The 17,519-nt window shown below is 43.0% G+C and overlaps 1 protein-coding gene across 4 annotated transcripts in view; it reads right to left on the bottom strand.

Annotated features, from left to right (window-relative positions):
* Positions 1-607: 607 nt before the first annotated feature.
* The window catches only part of LOC142721333 (uncharacterized), a 28,963-nt gene continuing 12,051 nt past the window's right edge, over positions 608-17,519 (bottom strand). For 3 of the 4 annotated variants that reach the window (XM_075848828.1, XM_075848829.1, XM_075848831.1), the window contains 5 exons: positions 11,755-11,898; positions 6,097-6,275; positions 5,764-5,889; positions 3,788-3,876; positions 608-959 (listed from right to left, as the gene is read on the bottom strand). In XM_075848828.1, coding sequence (XP_075704943.1) covers positions 923-959; positions 3,788-3,876; positions 5,764-5,889; positions 6,097-6,275; positions 11,755-11,898 — 575 coding nt within the window. In that variant the 3' untranslated portion in view covers positions 608-922. The remainder of the gene's footprint in view (positions 960-3,787; positions 3,877-5,763; positions 5,890-6,096; positions 6,276-11,754; positions 11,899-17,519) is intronic. The other variant, XM_075848830.1, reaches the window with a different exon arrangement.

Below are 17,519 nucleotides of genomic sequence, written 5' to 3'. Positions count from 1 at the left end.
TCGTCCTTTGATCCAAAGTGCAATTGGCATTCAGCACTGCCCTATATTGTTCATATAATTGGTTGCGGTTTATACTAATTCTGTATACTTACTTAGAAATCGCCACCCCCATAATTAACACATCTCTACATTTGCCATATCTCTGTCGGATTTCATTGGATGTACTTTGTTACAATTTGCTTTGGTTCCACTGGACACAGTTCTGTATGTGATTATATATATCCTCTTTTGCTGCTACAACATGTACATTGCTTACATGTCGACTTAACAATCATACCTGGTTTTTGATTGATTCAACGTCTTTTTATTGTGTGACTCATCCCCTATTCCATTTTTTAATTGTTTCATGTTTTTATTCAATAAAATTTGTATATTTTCTCTAATCTCATGTGCTTCAGTCGATCATATTTTCTTGGTTTAATCTCAAGTCAATTGTTGATCGATGCACCAAGTATTTCTTGGTCAAATATTCAGGAATCAATATAGTGCATTTAATACAGTTAGCAACGGTGCTTAACAGTTCATTGGTGTCCCTCTTGAGCATTATTTTTTATTGTATTCTGTCTGTTGGTATTTCATTAGTGTACTGCTAGAAGAGGCGACCGGAGGATCTCTTCTCTTTCTAAGGGACTTTAGTGAGCTCCTCACTTCAGCCTTTACAATATCTTTAATGCTTGTGGCTAAATTTGTGGACTCTTCTGATATAATATTATCTAGACATTTCTGACAGGAAAGAAGCGAGTTTCTTTTTACATATCGCACATTCCTTGTTATGGGCCTTATCCTGCTTTTTCCTAGGACAATCCCTGGCCTAAACATATGTACAAGAGAAAGGGGAACAGCATTAAGTAAGGGAGGTGTCTTCTCTTACCCCGCTCTGGCGTCCTCAAGTACCGGGCTGGAGGACTTGGCATCCGAGCGTTCAGTGCGTCCTGGAGCTTCTCCTGGCGACTCCATGACTGTGGAAGCAGGAGAGCGAGTCCTGCTGTTACTGGCCTAAAATAGGCCAAGGATTGGCTGGGAGGCCCTCGCTCCGGACGCTGGAGCACCACCTCCCCACGTGGGCCACCAGAACACCGCCCCCTGGAGTGTTGCACGCGCCCGGAAGTGACGTGTCGCGGCGACCGGACTTGCCAGTGAGAGCGCCGGGAAGCCGCCAACGCTGGGTCTGGTCCGGCCCTTGCCCAAGCCGAACGAGCCCCGGGGATCCGCTCTCCGCCAGAGGAAGGCCCACACTGTGGACCTTAAACCACCATCCTGTTTTGCAGCAGGAGGGGGACGATGGACCGGGAGAGGCGGGAGTACCTATCCCAGACTAAGGTTGCTCCCAGGGGGGAGACTTATACCTTTCCAGAGCACCCCTAGTGGAATAAGGTAAACCTTGCTAGGGGGTCTGCAATCCCGGAGAAGTGCTTTTTTCCTCAGGAGAATCTTCCATCCGGAGGACAGGAAACCTGACTGGGTGTGTGGAGAGGTGTGTCCATTTTATATCCTCAGGTTTCCTGTCCAGCGGATGGGACGTCTCTCCTGGGACGTCCCTCCAGGGGTGCTGTCATAGGTGAATAGGTAAAATATGACGGAATTGCTATTTTGTTCCCATTCCCCCCCAAAAAAAAGTAATAAAAGTTAATCAATAAGTCCCATGTACCCCAAACAAGTACCAATGAAAACTACGTCTCGTCCCGCAAAAAACAAGCCCGCATAGCGCTAAATCGATGGAAAAATAAAAAAAGTTATGGCTCTTGGAACGTGACAATGCCAAAAACAAATAATTTTAGTTCAAAAGTGTTTTTATTGTGCAAAAGTAGTAAAACATAATCGTACCGACCCATAGAATAAAGGTAACATGTTATTTATCCCGCACGGTGAACGGCGTAAATTAAAAATGCATAGAGCAATGGCGGAATTGCTGGTTTGTTTTTTCTATTCCCCCCAAAAATAAGTTCATAAAATGTAATCAAAAGATTATACACTACCGTTCAAAAGTTTAGGGTCACTTAGAAATCTCCTTATTTTTGCAAGAAAAGCACAGTTTTTTTCAATGAAGATAACATTAAATTAATCAGAAATACACTCTATACATTGTTAATGTGCTAAATGACTATTCTAGCTGCAAACGTCTGGTTTTTAATGCAATATCTACATAGGTGAATAGAGGCCCATTTCCAGCAACCATCACTCCAGTGTTCTAATGGTACATTGTGTTTGCTAACTGTGTTAGAAGGCTAATGGATGATTAGAAAACACTTGAAAACCCTTGCGCAATTATGTTAGAACCGCTGTAAACAGTTTTGATGTTTAAAGGAGCTATAAAACTGACCTTCCTTTGAGCTAGTTGAGAATCTAGAGCATTACATTTGTGGGTTCGATTAAACTCTTAAAATGGCTAGAAAAAGAGAGCTTTCATGTGAAATTCGACAGTCTATTCTTGTTCTTAGAAATGAAGGCCATTCCATGAAAGAAATTGCCAAGAAACTGAAGATTTCCTACAACGGTGTGTACTACTCCCTTCAGAGGACAGCACAAACAGGCTCTAACCAGAGTAGAAAGAGAAGTGGCTGCACAACTGAGCAACAAGACAAGTACATTAGAGTTTCTAGTTTGAGAAATAGACGCCTCACAGGTCCTCAACTGGCAGCTTCATTAAATAGTACCCGCAAAACGCCAGTGTCAACATCTACAGTGAAGAGGCGACTCTGGGATGCTGACCCTCAGGGCAGAGTGGCAAAGAAAAAGCCATATCTGAGACTGGCTAATAAAAGGAAAAAATTAATATGGGCAAAAGCACACAGACATTGGACAGAGGAAGATTGGAAAAAAGTGTTATGGACAGACGAATCGAAGTTTGAGGTGTTTGAATCACATAGAAGAACATTTGTGAGACGCAGAACAACTGAAAAGATGCTGGAAGAGTGCCTGACGCCATCTGTCAAGCATGGTGGAGATAATGTGATGGTCTGGGGTTGCTTTGGTGCTGGTAAAGTGGGAGATTTGTACAAGGTAAAAGGGATTTTGAATAAGGAAGGCTATCACTCCATTTTGCAACGCCATGCTATACCCTGTGGACAGCGCTTGATTGGAGCCAATTTCATCCTACAACAGGACAATGACCCAAAGCACACCTCCAAATTATGCAAGAACTATTTAGGGAAGAAGCAGGCAGCTGGTATTCTATCTGTAATGGGGTGACCAGCGCAGTCACCAGATCTCAACCCCATAGAGCTGTTGTGGGAGCAGCTTGACCGTATGGTACGCAAGAAGTGCCCATCAAGCCAATCCAACTTGTGGGAGGGGCTTCTGGAAGCATGGGGTGAAATTTCTCCCGATTACCTCAGCAAATTAACAGCTAGAATGCCAAAGGTCTGCAATGCTGTAATTGCTGCAAATGGAGCATTCTTTGACGAGAGCAAAGTTTGAAGGAGAAAATTATTATTTCAAATAAAAATCATTTTTTCTAACCTTGTCAATGTCTTGACTATATTTTCTAGTCATTTTGCAACTCATTTGATAAATATAAGTGTGAGTTTTCATGGAAAACACAAAATTGTCTGCGTGACCCCAAACTTTTGAACGGTAGTGTATGTACCCCAAATAGGTGTCATTACAAATACAACTAATCTCGCAAAAAAAAAAATTAAAAAAAAAGCCCTCTGCTATGTCGACAGAAAAATAAAAAAAAGTTATAGGTCTTTCATTATATGCGACGATGGAAAAACCCCAAAAAAATAGGATGGTCACGAAGGGGTTAACTTTGGAGTTCGGTTCAAGTTTACATTGCCTTACTTACTTCCATGCTCCAAAACCAGCATGCCAGCGGTCTGCAAACATCAGCACAACATTCATCACTTTCATTATTGCTTCTTTTACAGAGCTCACCTGAAAGAAAAAATTAATATTACACTTAAGAAATACTTTAGTTATAATAGACTCAAACATTAAAATCATGAGTCTACTTCCCTCCTTACAGATATCAATGGATCAGTATACATCGAGAGGAGCGGCATATGTATTGTTCACTGCAGAATGAGACGAGAGACCGGCATTGGACTTTTTTAAATATTAGACTTTTATTGAGCAGTGCATATCACATTATTTTTCTGTTGAGATTTTCATTGGAAAAAAGGAATTGTTATAATTGGTTAAAGAGGATCTGTCATGGCAAGAGACCTGATACTGCACTCGCAGAACACATGATCGAGAGTGCCCTAATATAAAAGGTCTGTCGCCATGACAGATGCTTTAAGAATCCAGTCTATTTTCTATTGTATAATACTTAGTCTCTTACCAGTCGCAATGCCATCTTTTAAAACACATAGCAAACATATTTCTTTGGAGCTTTCTTATGACCAAAGTGGCATGTGAGAAGCGTCCATACACAACAGACACAGAATTCTATCAGAAAAGTATGTATGGAGCCCCTTTAACACCTACACTAACAGTTTTAAACTGACAAATTTTGGGGTGTAAACTATTAGTATTTATGGACACCAGACATGAGCTGGTATAAAAAAGAAAAAAAAAAGTGTCTAACATGTCTATTGAGCTACACCAAATATATCACATTTTGCGCCATTTTGATAAATATGACTGATCGTCTTGTTTTCAACAGGGTTGAGCTGTACCTTAGATGTCAGCATTACCTGACTATTACAGTGGGATTGACGGACCATCTAATAGGTATAGGGGCAGCCCAACCATTCAAGTCATATGCCTTCTGAATTTCAATTTGCTCCCTCTCCATTTTGAAAGGGATCAGCCACAGGTTTATGTGTGAGTCACGAAATATAACTGCAGACAACTGCTGACATTACCCTTTCTGCATCTCCAGAAATAGTATGCATTTTTATGAATGAGAGATCAGGCATCAGATGCATATTTAAAGAGGCTCTGTCACCACATTATAAGTGGCCTATATTGTACATGATGTGATCGGCGCTGTAATGTAGATTACGGCAGTGTTTTTTTATTTAGAAAAACGATCATTTTTGACGGAGTTATGACCTACATTAGCTTTATGCTAATGAGTTTCTCAATGGACAACTGGGCATGTTTTACTATATGGCCAAGTGGGCGTTGTGGAGAGAAGTGTATGACGCTGACCAATCAGCGTCATACCCATCTCTCCATTCATTTATACAGGACATAGCGATATAGCTATATCGCTATGTGCAGCCACATAAACACACTATAACGTTACTGCAGTGTCCTGACAATGAATATACATTACCTCCAGCCGGGACGTGATGTCTATTCAGAATCCTGACACTTCGCTAATACAATCCCGACACTACAGCACAGGAAGCGTAATCTCGCGAGATTACGCTGTAAACGGTCATTTCAAACGAGATTACGCTTGCTGTGCTTTAGTGTCAGGATTGTGTTAGCGAAGTGTCAGGATTCGGAATAGACATCACGTTCTGGCCGGAGGTAATGAATATTCATTGTCATGACACTGCAGTAACGTTATAGTGTGTTTATGTGGCTGCACATAGCGATATAGCTATATCGCTATGTGCTGTGTAAATGAATGGAGAGAAGTGTATGACGCTGATTGGTCAGCGTCATACACTTCTCTCGTTTTTCTAAATAAAAAACACTGCTGTAATCTACATTACAGCACCGATCACATCATGTACAATATAGGCCACTTATAATGTGGTGACAGAGCCTCTTTAATATCTATAATGAGTTTTAGGGTATTATATGACCTTTTAATAATAGGGTATGAATGGATAGTCAAAGTTCAATAAAATCTTTCTTTACCTTTTCCCTTAAAAGACAGCGATCATGAATGGTAGACAGATATCTATAGTGAATTTTAATCAGTTGGTCCAGATCTTTTGCTTCCTCTACTTGATGTTGAAACTCCGGTCCTGTGCTATGAAGAATCTATGAAAAAAAAATAATGTTATTAAATAAGTTTAGATATATTGTGATTTACTATCTCCTCTTCTTAAATATAAAAATGATCAAATACAGTTATTAATATTAAGGCGGTATTCCCATCTTAAGCATTTATGACATATCCACAGAAAAATGGGGGTCTTCACATCATTTTCATTTTAATTGAATTAATAAAAAAATAAAACTGCCAACCCTGGTCATCATGTAATTGTGCAAGCTGTTGACAAAATGCATAAGCTTGACTCGGAGGAGAAACATGCAATGGATTTGTTGTTCCTTAGGCTCTGTTGGAGTTACTAGATGAGGAAGAAGTTGTGGTTCAGATCCAGACTCCGCTTTTAGAGATTCCTTCTCAGCTGTGCTTACAAGTTCTATGAAAATATTGGTAATTAAAAACATTACAAGCATACCAAAAATAAGACAAAAAGCAACAAAGTTATGGGTACAGCAAACATAGCTGCCAATACAGTCAAATACTGTGCTCCCTCCCTGCTGAAGTTACAAATAAAGGCTCCAGGAATAGTAAATGGTCAAAACTGGAAAATTATTATTTTTTCTGGCTCCACCGGAAATTTTCAGTCTTCACTGGGATTTCCAGGATTTTACATTAATGCCATTGCTTAAATGTGCTGAGTACTACAGTGAAAGGGACATTGTGCTCCAGCGAGCGCCATAACCCCTTCGTTCTGATGATCAGTGGAGTCCCATGTGTTATAACCCCCGCTGATTACCTATTCCTCAGGACAGGCCATCATCGTAAAATCCTTTAATTCATTATACTTTAATTTATTAAATCCTAAAAGTTTTTAAACAAAACAAGGCATTTCCAACAGAAAAATAAATAAATATCAAATTGGTGGTAGTTATTGGATTTCTTTTTGGACTGACAACATCTCCTGTGCACCTCTGAAACACAATCTAACCCGAATAACAATCAGCTCTACGTTGAACAACTTAGATGTGATCGGTATGAGGGTATGTGCACACACACTAATTACGTCCGTAATTGACAGACGTATTTCGGTCGCAAGTACCGGACTGAACACCGTGCAGGGAGCCGGGCTCCTAACATCATACTTATGTACGATGCTAGGAGTCCCTGCCTCGCTGCAGGACAACTGTCCCGTACTGTAATCATGTTTTCACTACGGGACAGTTGTCCTGCAGCGAGGCAGGGACTCCTAGCATCGTACATAAGTATGATGCTAGGAGCCCGGCTCCCTGCACTGTGTTCGGTCCGGTACTTGCGGCCGAAATACGTCCGTCAATTACGGACGTAATTAGTGTGTGTGCACATACCCTTAGGGTAAGATTTTGTGTTAGAGCCACACAGAAGCCGCTGTCAGACAAGCAAACAGTGCAGCTGACTGAAAAACTTGGCTTACTGCGGCGTTATGCAGCTTCTATGTATAGTGGGTACATAGACGCTGCATTGCTAAAATGAAACATTTTAATAAAACTATATTAGAAAAATGATTAGTATGCAAAAACAGATACATTGCATAAAAAAAAAAAAAGAACCGATATCAAAAGGTTTTCATAGCCTTTACTCTTAACAGAATGAGAGTGTACTTACCATTAAATTGCACGACATCCAAACTGTATTTCGCCCATTTTATTAGTAACAAAAGTAGAAAGATCTAATTATAAATCTTTTGGCACTCTGAGCTGATAACGATATCAACAGGCCAAGGCACCTAGACCAACAAAACAAGAGGAGCAGTTGAGAAGACACACAGCATGTGTAAATGACAGAATATTTAAGGCAGCTATACACATGATTGTCATTGGCCAAATGCTCAGTAATGTCCCCCTTAGGGCCTGTTCACATCACAGTTGCCCTTCCGTTTTGGGGTTTCGACTGAGGTTTCCGTCGGTTTAACCCCTCAACAGAAAGGCAAATAGAAACCTAAGCTTCCGTTTCCCTCACCATTAATATCAATGGGGTGAGGGGTTAACCCAATGGAAACCTCTGACGGAACCCCTCAGCGGAACACAGACTGATGTGAACACAGCCTTACTCCCTCTAAAAAATGCACAATTAAATAGGGAGAGGAAAGTTATAAAAAGGAAGCATAAATCTGTGTATGTACTGGATACAATAAACTTTACTTTGTAACTCTGTACAAGACCGTGTATATACTGCATACAATATAGCAGGACCTCATAACTCAGTACAAGTCTGTATATACTTCATACAGTAGTATAACCTTATAACTCAGTACAGGGAAGTGTATATACTGCATAGAATATGGTATGACCTCTGTAAAGGGAAGCGTTTTATATATTTATATCTATATACATGCGAGTGTAGATATATATAGATTTGTCCCTCCAGAAAGGTGTATACCCATCCCCCTACTAGATAATGGTATTCCATGAGGCCCAGGCCCCCCCTTTTTCGTACATGAGCCGGTGATGTCACACAGGTGTGCACGGGGAGGTTTAAAAGGACATACGGTCCCAAAGTTCTCTCTCTTGTTCCTGCTACCTGGCTCCACTAAGGGTCTCCTCTTCCCTCCTGGCCTGCTCTTGCCTCATGGCCCTTCCTGAGAGACCTCACCAACTTGTACCACATGGACTGCTAAGTATCCACGTGTAGCAGCAGCTACACGTTATGCTCTCCCCCCTCCTTACTTCAACCCTTGTAGCCCTGAGTTCCTGTTTACCCTTGCTGCCCTGAGTAACTTGCTAGCCCCGCTTTACCTGTTTAACCCTTTCCTACCATTTACACAGCAACCCATTCCCCTTGTTAACCCATTGCTGAACCCTTAGAATATAGGGAAAGTGATATTAGGTAGCGTGTATTGTATTTTAACGTAACTGTATTCATATGTATGTTTAGATAAGTGGGTGGCGGTATAATTAGGATTGTGATATCGTGGTTATACTGTACTACGTATAGTGGGAGTATACTCAGTATATATTAACGTGTTATATGTATTGGGGTATACGGATACTATACGGTGATCAGTTACTGTGTTCAGTTTGGTGTATTTTATATGTAAGTGTGATTATTGTTAGTAATAAATAGTACCCTTTATTTACTATACAATTGTATTTATTGTACAGTCTTATTCCGTTGAGTAGAAGCAAAGCAAGTAGACGTTAGTATAAGAAAAAGGTAGGGGAACTAGTCATAACCCGTGTGACCCCGATTATAAAGGGGGTAGTAATAATGGGCGACCAAAGTAGGTGAAACCCAGCTATTATACCAGCACTTTTACACACGTGGGTGAGTGTGTAGTGAGTATTCATTATATATATAGTTATATATACTGAGTCCTTTTTCAACCTCATAACTCAGTACAAGTCTGTGTATATATTGCATACAATATACAGTAGTATAACCTTATAACTCAGTAACAGGTTGCGTATACACTACATACAATATATATGACCTCATAACTCAGTATAAGGCTTTGTATGTGCTGGAAACAATATAATTTTTCTTGTAACAGTACAGGGTCATATATAGTATGTGTTGGATACAATATAATATTAACTTATACCTCAGTACAAGGTCATATACAGTATGTGCTGGATACAATATAGTATTACCTTATACCTCAGTACAAGGTCATATACAGTATGTGTTACCTTATACAGGGGCACAGCTAGGGGGGGGGAGCAGGCGGGGCATGTGCCCAGGGCGCAAATTAGACGGGGGCGCCAGGGCCACACCGTCCATGACGGCGGCCTGCTGCCTCTCTGAGGGGTTGGTGGCGCCACTGAAACAAGCCGCCACCACCCCCTCCTGCACTATAATTGTACCTGCTTTTATAGCACACAGGTACAATTAGAAGCAATGAACGGCCGGGTACGTTCCATGTCCGGCCATTCAGCGCCTTTCTACGAGTGAAGCAGCGCGATACTTTGCGCCGCTTGCGTCGTTGAAAGGCGCTAATTGACAGGGAAAGTCATTCTGCCCTGCCAATCAGCACCTTTCATAGACGTAAGCGGCGCGATCATGTCATCGCGCTGCTAGCGTAGTTTTAACCCCAGGAGACATGCGCAGAAGAGAGCAGGTCTCCATTGCTGTCGGGCGGCGCGGGAACGGGATTAAGGGGAGTTTGCATAGTTTGTTTTTTTATCCTAATAAAAAAAAAAAGTACGTGCCATTATCTGCTGGGGGCAGCCTGCTCTATGTATTATTATGGCGTTACAAATAGGCTGCTACCAGGCTATATAGACTGTGCCTCATGATTTACGCATTAGCCCTCCATGTTTTACACACTGCACCCACACTTCATGCATCACTCACGTTCCTGACCCTTTCAGTACTGCCCCCTATATTTTACACGTTATTCACCACTCACTATACTCAGTACTGCCCCCTATATTTCACACATATCATTACTACTTGTACATTATACACTATTCATTTACTTTTTACTACATATCCCATGCACCACACGCAACTCCCCTCAAGGCTAGTGGGAGTGGCTATTATTATTTAACACCTGAGCACTTTCCTTCAGCAGCATTTTTGACCTGGCTGCGTCCTGTTGGGATTATACCTGCCCAATTTGTGAGTATGGCCATTTTTTGTGTTTTTAATTCTATACAAAGGTGGGCTATATCTAAAGGGGGTCTATATACAGGGGTGGGCTATCTGTGGCGCACTATATACAGGGGTGGGCTGTATGCGGAGAACTATATACAGGGGTGGGCTATGAGATCTTTATCTTTGTTTATAGGTGTAGAAATGTTTGAAAAGTGAGAAGCTGAAGACATCTGAGCGGCAAACTGCAGAAATGGGCTGTGAGCGGGAGAAGTCATCATAGAGGTCTGGACCGGATGGAGAAAAATAACTAGAATCTGAGACGTCACCGGTGAGTAACTTAATGTAAATATTTATTTTGCCTCTAATCAGTACTCTAGTCACTGTATGATCTGTAGCGAGATGATGGGTTGTATGATATGATTTTTTTTTTTTTGTGAAACAGCAACTCCCAGCATATCCTTACCATTGTTCGGGTCATGCTGGGAGCTGGAAACAAATTTAGTGCAAACCTATACGGCAGGGGTTGCACTAAATTGAGCTGTTTTTGTGCTGGTGTTGTATATATGTACTGAGCTTGGTTCTGGGGCTGTATTTATGTACTGAGCTTTGTTCTGGTGCTGTATATATATATATATAATGATCTTGGTGCTGGAGCTGTATTTATGTACCGAGCTTGGTTCTGGTACTGTATATATGCAATGAGCTTTGTTCTGGTGCTGTATAGATGGACAGAGCTTGGTACTGGAGCTGTATTTATGTACTGAGCTTGGTTCTGCTGTTGTATATATGCAACGAAAACCTATTCGTACAGACAGGAAATGATCTTGTTTAATGAATGTAAAAAATCATAGCATCAGTGCTAAACACAAGATCTTACGTAAAACCAAGTGTAACTTGTGCATTGACCCTCAACAACTGATATAACACCTACAAAGAATGGGGTACAATTAACACAAAAAATAGAGCAGAATAATCAAACTTTATTGACATATATAACAATGATAAAAAATTAGTCATGCAAAGCATGGATAAAAACGTTCAAAGATTACAGGGAATGTAAATACAGAGAAGTGGGACCAAAATTTGGTAACATGAACTAAGGTGAGGCAACCAGACTAGTAAGTAACATAGTCAGAACAAAGATACAGCAATGGTGATATATTGTGATCAAGTAGCATGCATGGATACGGATATATGATAATGACAGGTATATAGCAAGTCTGTTGCCAAACACCAATCTACCATGAGACTGTTATGCAGATAAGGACATATAAATAAATAATGCTCCAAGTGAGTATTTCATGGAAACAAGCAGCATGGGGGAAGTAAATACAATGACATACCCATAGTAATGATAACCCTGTAACGAGAGACCGTCAGACCCGACGCGCGTTTCGGCGGGATGCCTTCGTCGTACATAGAGCGGGCTGCCCTGCTTGCTATGCCAGACCGCAACACACCATGCTCTCCCAGCATTGAAGACCTGGCTGCGTCCAAAAAGTAGTAAATATAATACAAGTAAACATGGAAAATACATGGGGTATTGGTTGTAATTTTGGCAAAAAGAACGCAAGCTTGCAATCCTCGTCACGGATCCCCACACTTGCGAGTCCCTAACTGGAACTTTTCGTTCCAAACTTGAAGCTAAACACAGAAAAAAAGTGGGACATATAAGAAGATTAAAAACACAAAAAATAGGTTGCTACCAGGCTATATAGGCTGTGCCTCATGATTTACGCATTAGCCCTCCATGTTTTACACACTGCACCGACACTTCATGCATCACTCACGTTCCTGACCCTTTCAGTACTGCCCCCTATATTTCACACATATTATTACTACTTGCACATGATACACTATTCATTTACTTTTTACTACATATCCCATGCACCACACGCCACTCCCCTCAATTCTAGTGGGAGTGGCTATTATTTAACACACCTGAGCACTTTCCTTCAGCAGCATTTTTGACCTGGCTGCGTCCTGTTGGGATTATACCGGCCCAATTTGTGAGCATGGCCATTTTTTGTGTTTTTAATCTTATTATATGTCCCACTTTTTTTCTGTAATATCGATGTGGGTTAAGACTTAAAACAGTATAACAGCGGTCAGCAACCTTCGGAACTCCAGCCTGTTGTGAAACTACAATTCCCAGAATGCCCTGACAGTCTTTGTCTGGAATAATAAGTCCTTTGATTGTCAGTTGTAGTTTCGCAACAGCTGGAGTGCTGAAGGTTGTATTACTACTCAGTGCTGTGACAAGCTCTCATTCTATACCATAAAAACATGGGCTAATGTTAATGAGCTGACATCATAGTCACTCTGACAGCAAGCCTGAGGCTGGTCCTCATAGGCTTCCATGCATGGCAGACCCGGAGACCGTTGTCGGGCCTCCGGTTGACATTTCAAACCCCACGATTGCATGGGGGCTGCCGATGTGCTACAAACCCCCTAAATGCGGCAATTGACGCATTTAAGGGGTTAATTGCCGAAATCAGCGGCGATGCAACACTAGAGTATCAGCTGTCGGGGACGGTGTGCATTAGGAACGAGACAGTGACTTCCTGTCACTCTAAGAGGAAGCCTATAAGGACCAGCCAGAAGGTTGGTCCTGATAGGCTTCTGTGCATGGCAGACACGGAGGCCATTGTTTGGCCTCCGTGTTTGCCATGCTAACGATCGGCAAACCACGCGATTTCAGAGCGGGGTCTGCCGATATGCTAGAAACCCCTAAAACGATCGCCGCATTTAAGGGGTTAATTGCCTAAATCAGCAGCAAAGGACCCCTGGCCGGCAAGAGTGGAGTATCAGCTGTCGGTGACAGCAGACCTCCCGAATCCCGACCAACTCAGTAACTATACGTCCTCGTGAGGGAAGTAACCTCCCGCGATGATGTATAGTTACTGACTCGTGCGGGTAGGGGTTAAGGCCTCATGCACACGACCGTGTTTTTGCGTCCGCAATTCAACCGCAAATCCACGGGTTAATTGCGGACCCATTCATTTCTATGTGGCTATACCCACTATCCGTGTTTTCACGGCTCTCCGCATGTCCGCACATCCGTGCCGCAGAAATTCCGGACATGTCTTATTATGGGCCGCAAATGCGGTGCGGACATGCCAATAGAAGTCAATGGGCCCGTGGAAATTTCGGATACACCGCCGTGTGTCATCCGCAGTTTGCGGATTTGCGGAAGTGTTGCTAGGCGACGACCGGGAATGACTTCTGTCGTCGTGAAGTCTGGAGACAGTGCATGAGAGCAGCAGAGAGCAGCAGAGAGCAGCATGGCTTCAATAAACGTTGAGAAACTAATCATCCTGGTCCAGCACAAGCCCTGTCTGTGGAATAAGCGGGTGGAAGAATATGCAGACAGGAATATGAAAGATCTTGCCTGGCAGGAGGTCTGCAGTGAGGTGCATCTTACCGAGTGGGAGAAGGCAACTAAAGTGCAAAAGAAGCGCATGGGTAAGTTTCACACCTTGATGCGGTTTCTGAGTACTCCTGTCATGTCATAATGACATGCCTGACGTTTTGATTGTTGGCAGTTGGATCACTGAAACACCCACCAATCGCTGAAATGAAGCTGCAGAAGTGCACGTGAGATTGTGGGTGTCTCATGGCTCTGAACAGCACCGATCAAAACGTGACATGTCACTATGAGGGTATGTTCCCACACACTAATTACGGACGTAATTCGGGGGTGTTTGACCTCTATTACGCACGCTAAATACGCCGCAATAGCGTTGACAAACATCTGCCCAGTGAAAGCAATGGGCTGACGTTTGTGTGTTCAAGCGGCGTGTATATTTACGCGTCAATAGACGCCCGCATCAAAGAAGTGACCTGTCACTTCTTGTGCCATAATTGGAGCCGTTATTCATGGGCTCCTATGAAAATCAATTACGTCCGTAAAGGACGCTGCGTTAAAGCGCCAGCACATGCCTTTACGTCTGAAATTACGGGTGATGTTTTCTCCTGAAACCAGCAACGTCATTTCAGCCGTTACGGACGCTGTCGTGTGGGCACATGGAAAACGTGGCAAGTCTGCTGTAGTTTCTGCAACGTCGGAATTACCTGTCAAATATGCAAATGTAGGTGCAGATTTGTTTGCAGCATCATTTTCATATAATAAACAACATTTCCTAATATCTAGTAATGTACTCTTCTAAAATGTTGATCTGTGATTGGTTTATTTGATATCATAGTCGAAAACGTCAAAACACGCTGGAACACGTGCCGAGACCAATTAAAGCGTGAGATAAATGACAAGGGGAAGAGCGGAGACGGACGTCTGAAAAAAAAGCCATACATGTACACCAAACAACTTTCGTTTCTTCTTGATGTAATGCAGGTTGGCCCGTAAGTATTGCTTATATACTTTGATCATTGTAGTCTGCCCATGTAGCCAGTTGTGTAAGTACCGCTGTAGCAGCCGTAGCGAGTGCTACGGGGACCGCGGCATGAGGGGACTCCACCATGTCCGGAGGCTCCGCTAGCAGCCGCTATGACGGCTACAGCGGGACGCAACTGAACACTACGGCTGAGCAGGGAGGTATCTCCCCGCTCTGACATTAAACAACAGACATGTATCCCCTAACCACTGAATCGGGGATACATGTGTGATCGCTGGCATTGACAGGGAGAACGGGGGACAGAAAGTACCCTGAACTTCTCCATCCCAAACCTCGTACTTTCGCCAGCTCCCTCAAAATGAATGGAGCCAAAGTCGTGCTTGTGCGCATACATAACCAGCGCTCCTTTCAATTTTTGGGAGATGTGCAGACGGCAGAACTTAAGGGGACTTTCTGTCCCCCCTTCACCCTATCGCTGCCAGCGATAAGGCATGTATTTGTAGGACACACTATAGGTGGCATTTGTCCGGGGGGCGGGGAGGGGGGCCTGTATGGCGTTAGCGGCACACAGCCCCCTCACTAGATAACGCCGTACAGTCCCCCTATAGATAACGCAATATAGTACCCCGGTAGATAATGCCATACAGTGTACAGTGTGGGGCTGTATGGCGTTATCTACAGCGGTGGGGGCAGCAAAAAAGGCACTATCTACAAGGGGGGGGGGGTTACACCCAGTGGAGGGATGGCCCCAGTCAAAAGTTTGCTATGCGGCCCTGTCTTTCCTAGTTAGGGCTCTGCATGTAGTGATGCATACATAGTGTATTTGGCCAGCTGTAGACATGACGTTAAATTACTACAAAAATTCCCTAACATTATGTTTTCATTTTCAAACAGAACCAAGGATAATCTGGAGGAAGAAGAAGACTCTGATGAGACTCAAATTGAAGAGCCTGACGTAGCTTTGGGGACTGCTAGGTCCACTTCCACTCCTGTGACAGCGGAACCAACAACAGTGGATAATCCAGTCTGTGCCGCGGACGAAGAAATTATACCCCGAGGTAAACGTCGACGTTCTGCCAAAGGTCCAACACGTACAGAGCCAAGGCAGGAAGTCGACTTGCGTGTATTAGAGCACTTGGAGAAAAGAGCTACTGAAACTGAAGAGGGCACCTTCTGTCGCGCTCTCTCTAATATTCTTAAAAGAGTGCCAATTTCCAGACAGATAAGGTGCCAAACAGCACTAATGGAAGTCGTGGAAATATTTGCGACACATCCTGACCCACGTGCAATGCATCAGGCCATCGAGTTTCATAGACGGGGGTGTGATGCAAGCACCTTCAACTCTGTCCCTCCAGCACCTGCAGCAACCGCGCAAGGAATCCAGCATCCGTCATATGTAGACTCAATGCCGCTATTCAGTGACGATCGTTCAGTTTATGGCATGCCAGGACCTTCTCAGCAACAGTATGGGCACATGCAGCAGGGGGAGTCAGTTCCACGACCACATCATGAACCTGCACCTTCGCAATCCTTCTACAATTTATAATTTACTTATATAACATAGTTTTGTTTATGTTTGTTGACACTATTTTATGCAAGAAATAAAATAAGTTTATAGTTAATTATGTGTTTGTCTTTATTATTATTGCAAAACATAATGAGGTATTGGTCTGCATTTCTGCCAAATGCAAATAATCGCTTTTTTTTTTTTTTTAATTAATAAAGAATTAAAAAAAACAAAACAGAAATACATTAGCTCGCAACCCGCGTCAAGGGTCCTCATTCTCTTGCGAGTCCCTACTCTACTACTGCAACTTTAACTACTAACATTTGTAACATAAACCGGAAATACAACAGTCCCTCTCAAATTTTAATTTGGCAGACGAAGCACATCCCTTTGCCAAGGAACTGCTCCCTCAGGTGATACAAAATAGTCTGTATACAAATTACGGACTGCCAGTCCAGACACTCCAGGTCTTCTATGTGGTGTGTAGTCCAAAGGGATGTAATTAGTAGAGAAATGGTTCAGCTCTGCGTCCACTGCCGACTCATGAATCCTCAGAAAATTGTGGAGGACAACACACGCTTGTATAACCTTTGTCACATTTTCAGGATTCATCTGAATGGAGCTCTGGAACACACGCCACTTGCTGCTTAGAATTCCGAAGGCGCACTCCACATACCGTCTTGCACGTGTAAGGCGGTAGTTAAAAATGCGCCTCTGTTCATCTAAGCCACGCCTAGGGAATGGACGCATCAGGTGAGGGGACAGTCCGAAACCTTCATCACCCACAATGACAAAGGGTGCTGGTGGTCCTGTAGATCCTGGAAGCTGTCTAGGTTCCGGAAGGTCGAGCTGGTTAGATGCTAGACGTTCACCCATTCTGGAAGCCCTGAAGATGCCAGCATCCGCAGAGCTTCCATAGGCCCCAATATCGACAATTATAAACCGATAGTCACTGTCAGCCAAGGCCAACAGCACCACCGAGAAAAACTGCTTATAATTGAAATACTGAGACCCTGAGTGAGCAGGCTTTTTTACGCGGATGTGCTTACCATCTAGCGCACCAACACAGTTGGGAAACTGTGCTGATTGGAAGAAGCCATCGGCAATCCGAATCCAGTCCTCTGGCTTGGGCTTTGGCATAACTGCTGCTCGAAGTTGCTGCCAGATGACTTCGCAGGTAAGCTTGACAATCTTCGAAATAGTGGAGCAGCCCAGCAGAAACTGGAAATGTAGCGATGCAAAGGAGTTG

The sequence above is a fragment of the Rhinoderma darwinii genome, unplaced genomic scaffold (genome assembly GCF_050947455.1).
Source record: "Rhinoderma darwinii isolate aRhiDar2 unplaced genomic scaffold, aRhiDar2.hap1 Scaffold_517, whole genome shotgun sequence".
Taxonomy (NCBI): domain Eukaryota; kingdom Metazoa; phylum Chordata; class Amphibia; order Anura; family Rhinodermatidae; genus Rhinoderma; species Rhinoderma darwinii.
Note: the sequence above shows the minus strand (reverse complement) of the source record. Positions and strands in the feature narration are given on the sequence as shown.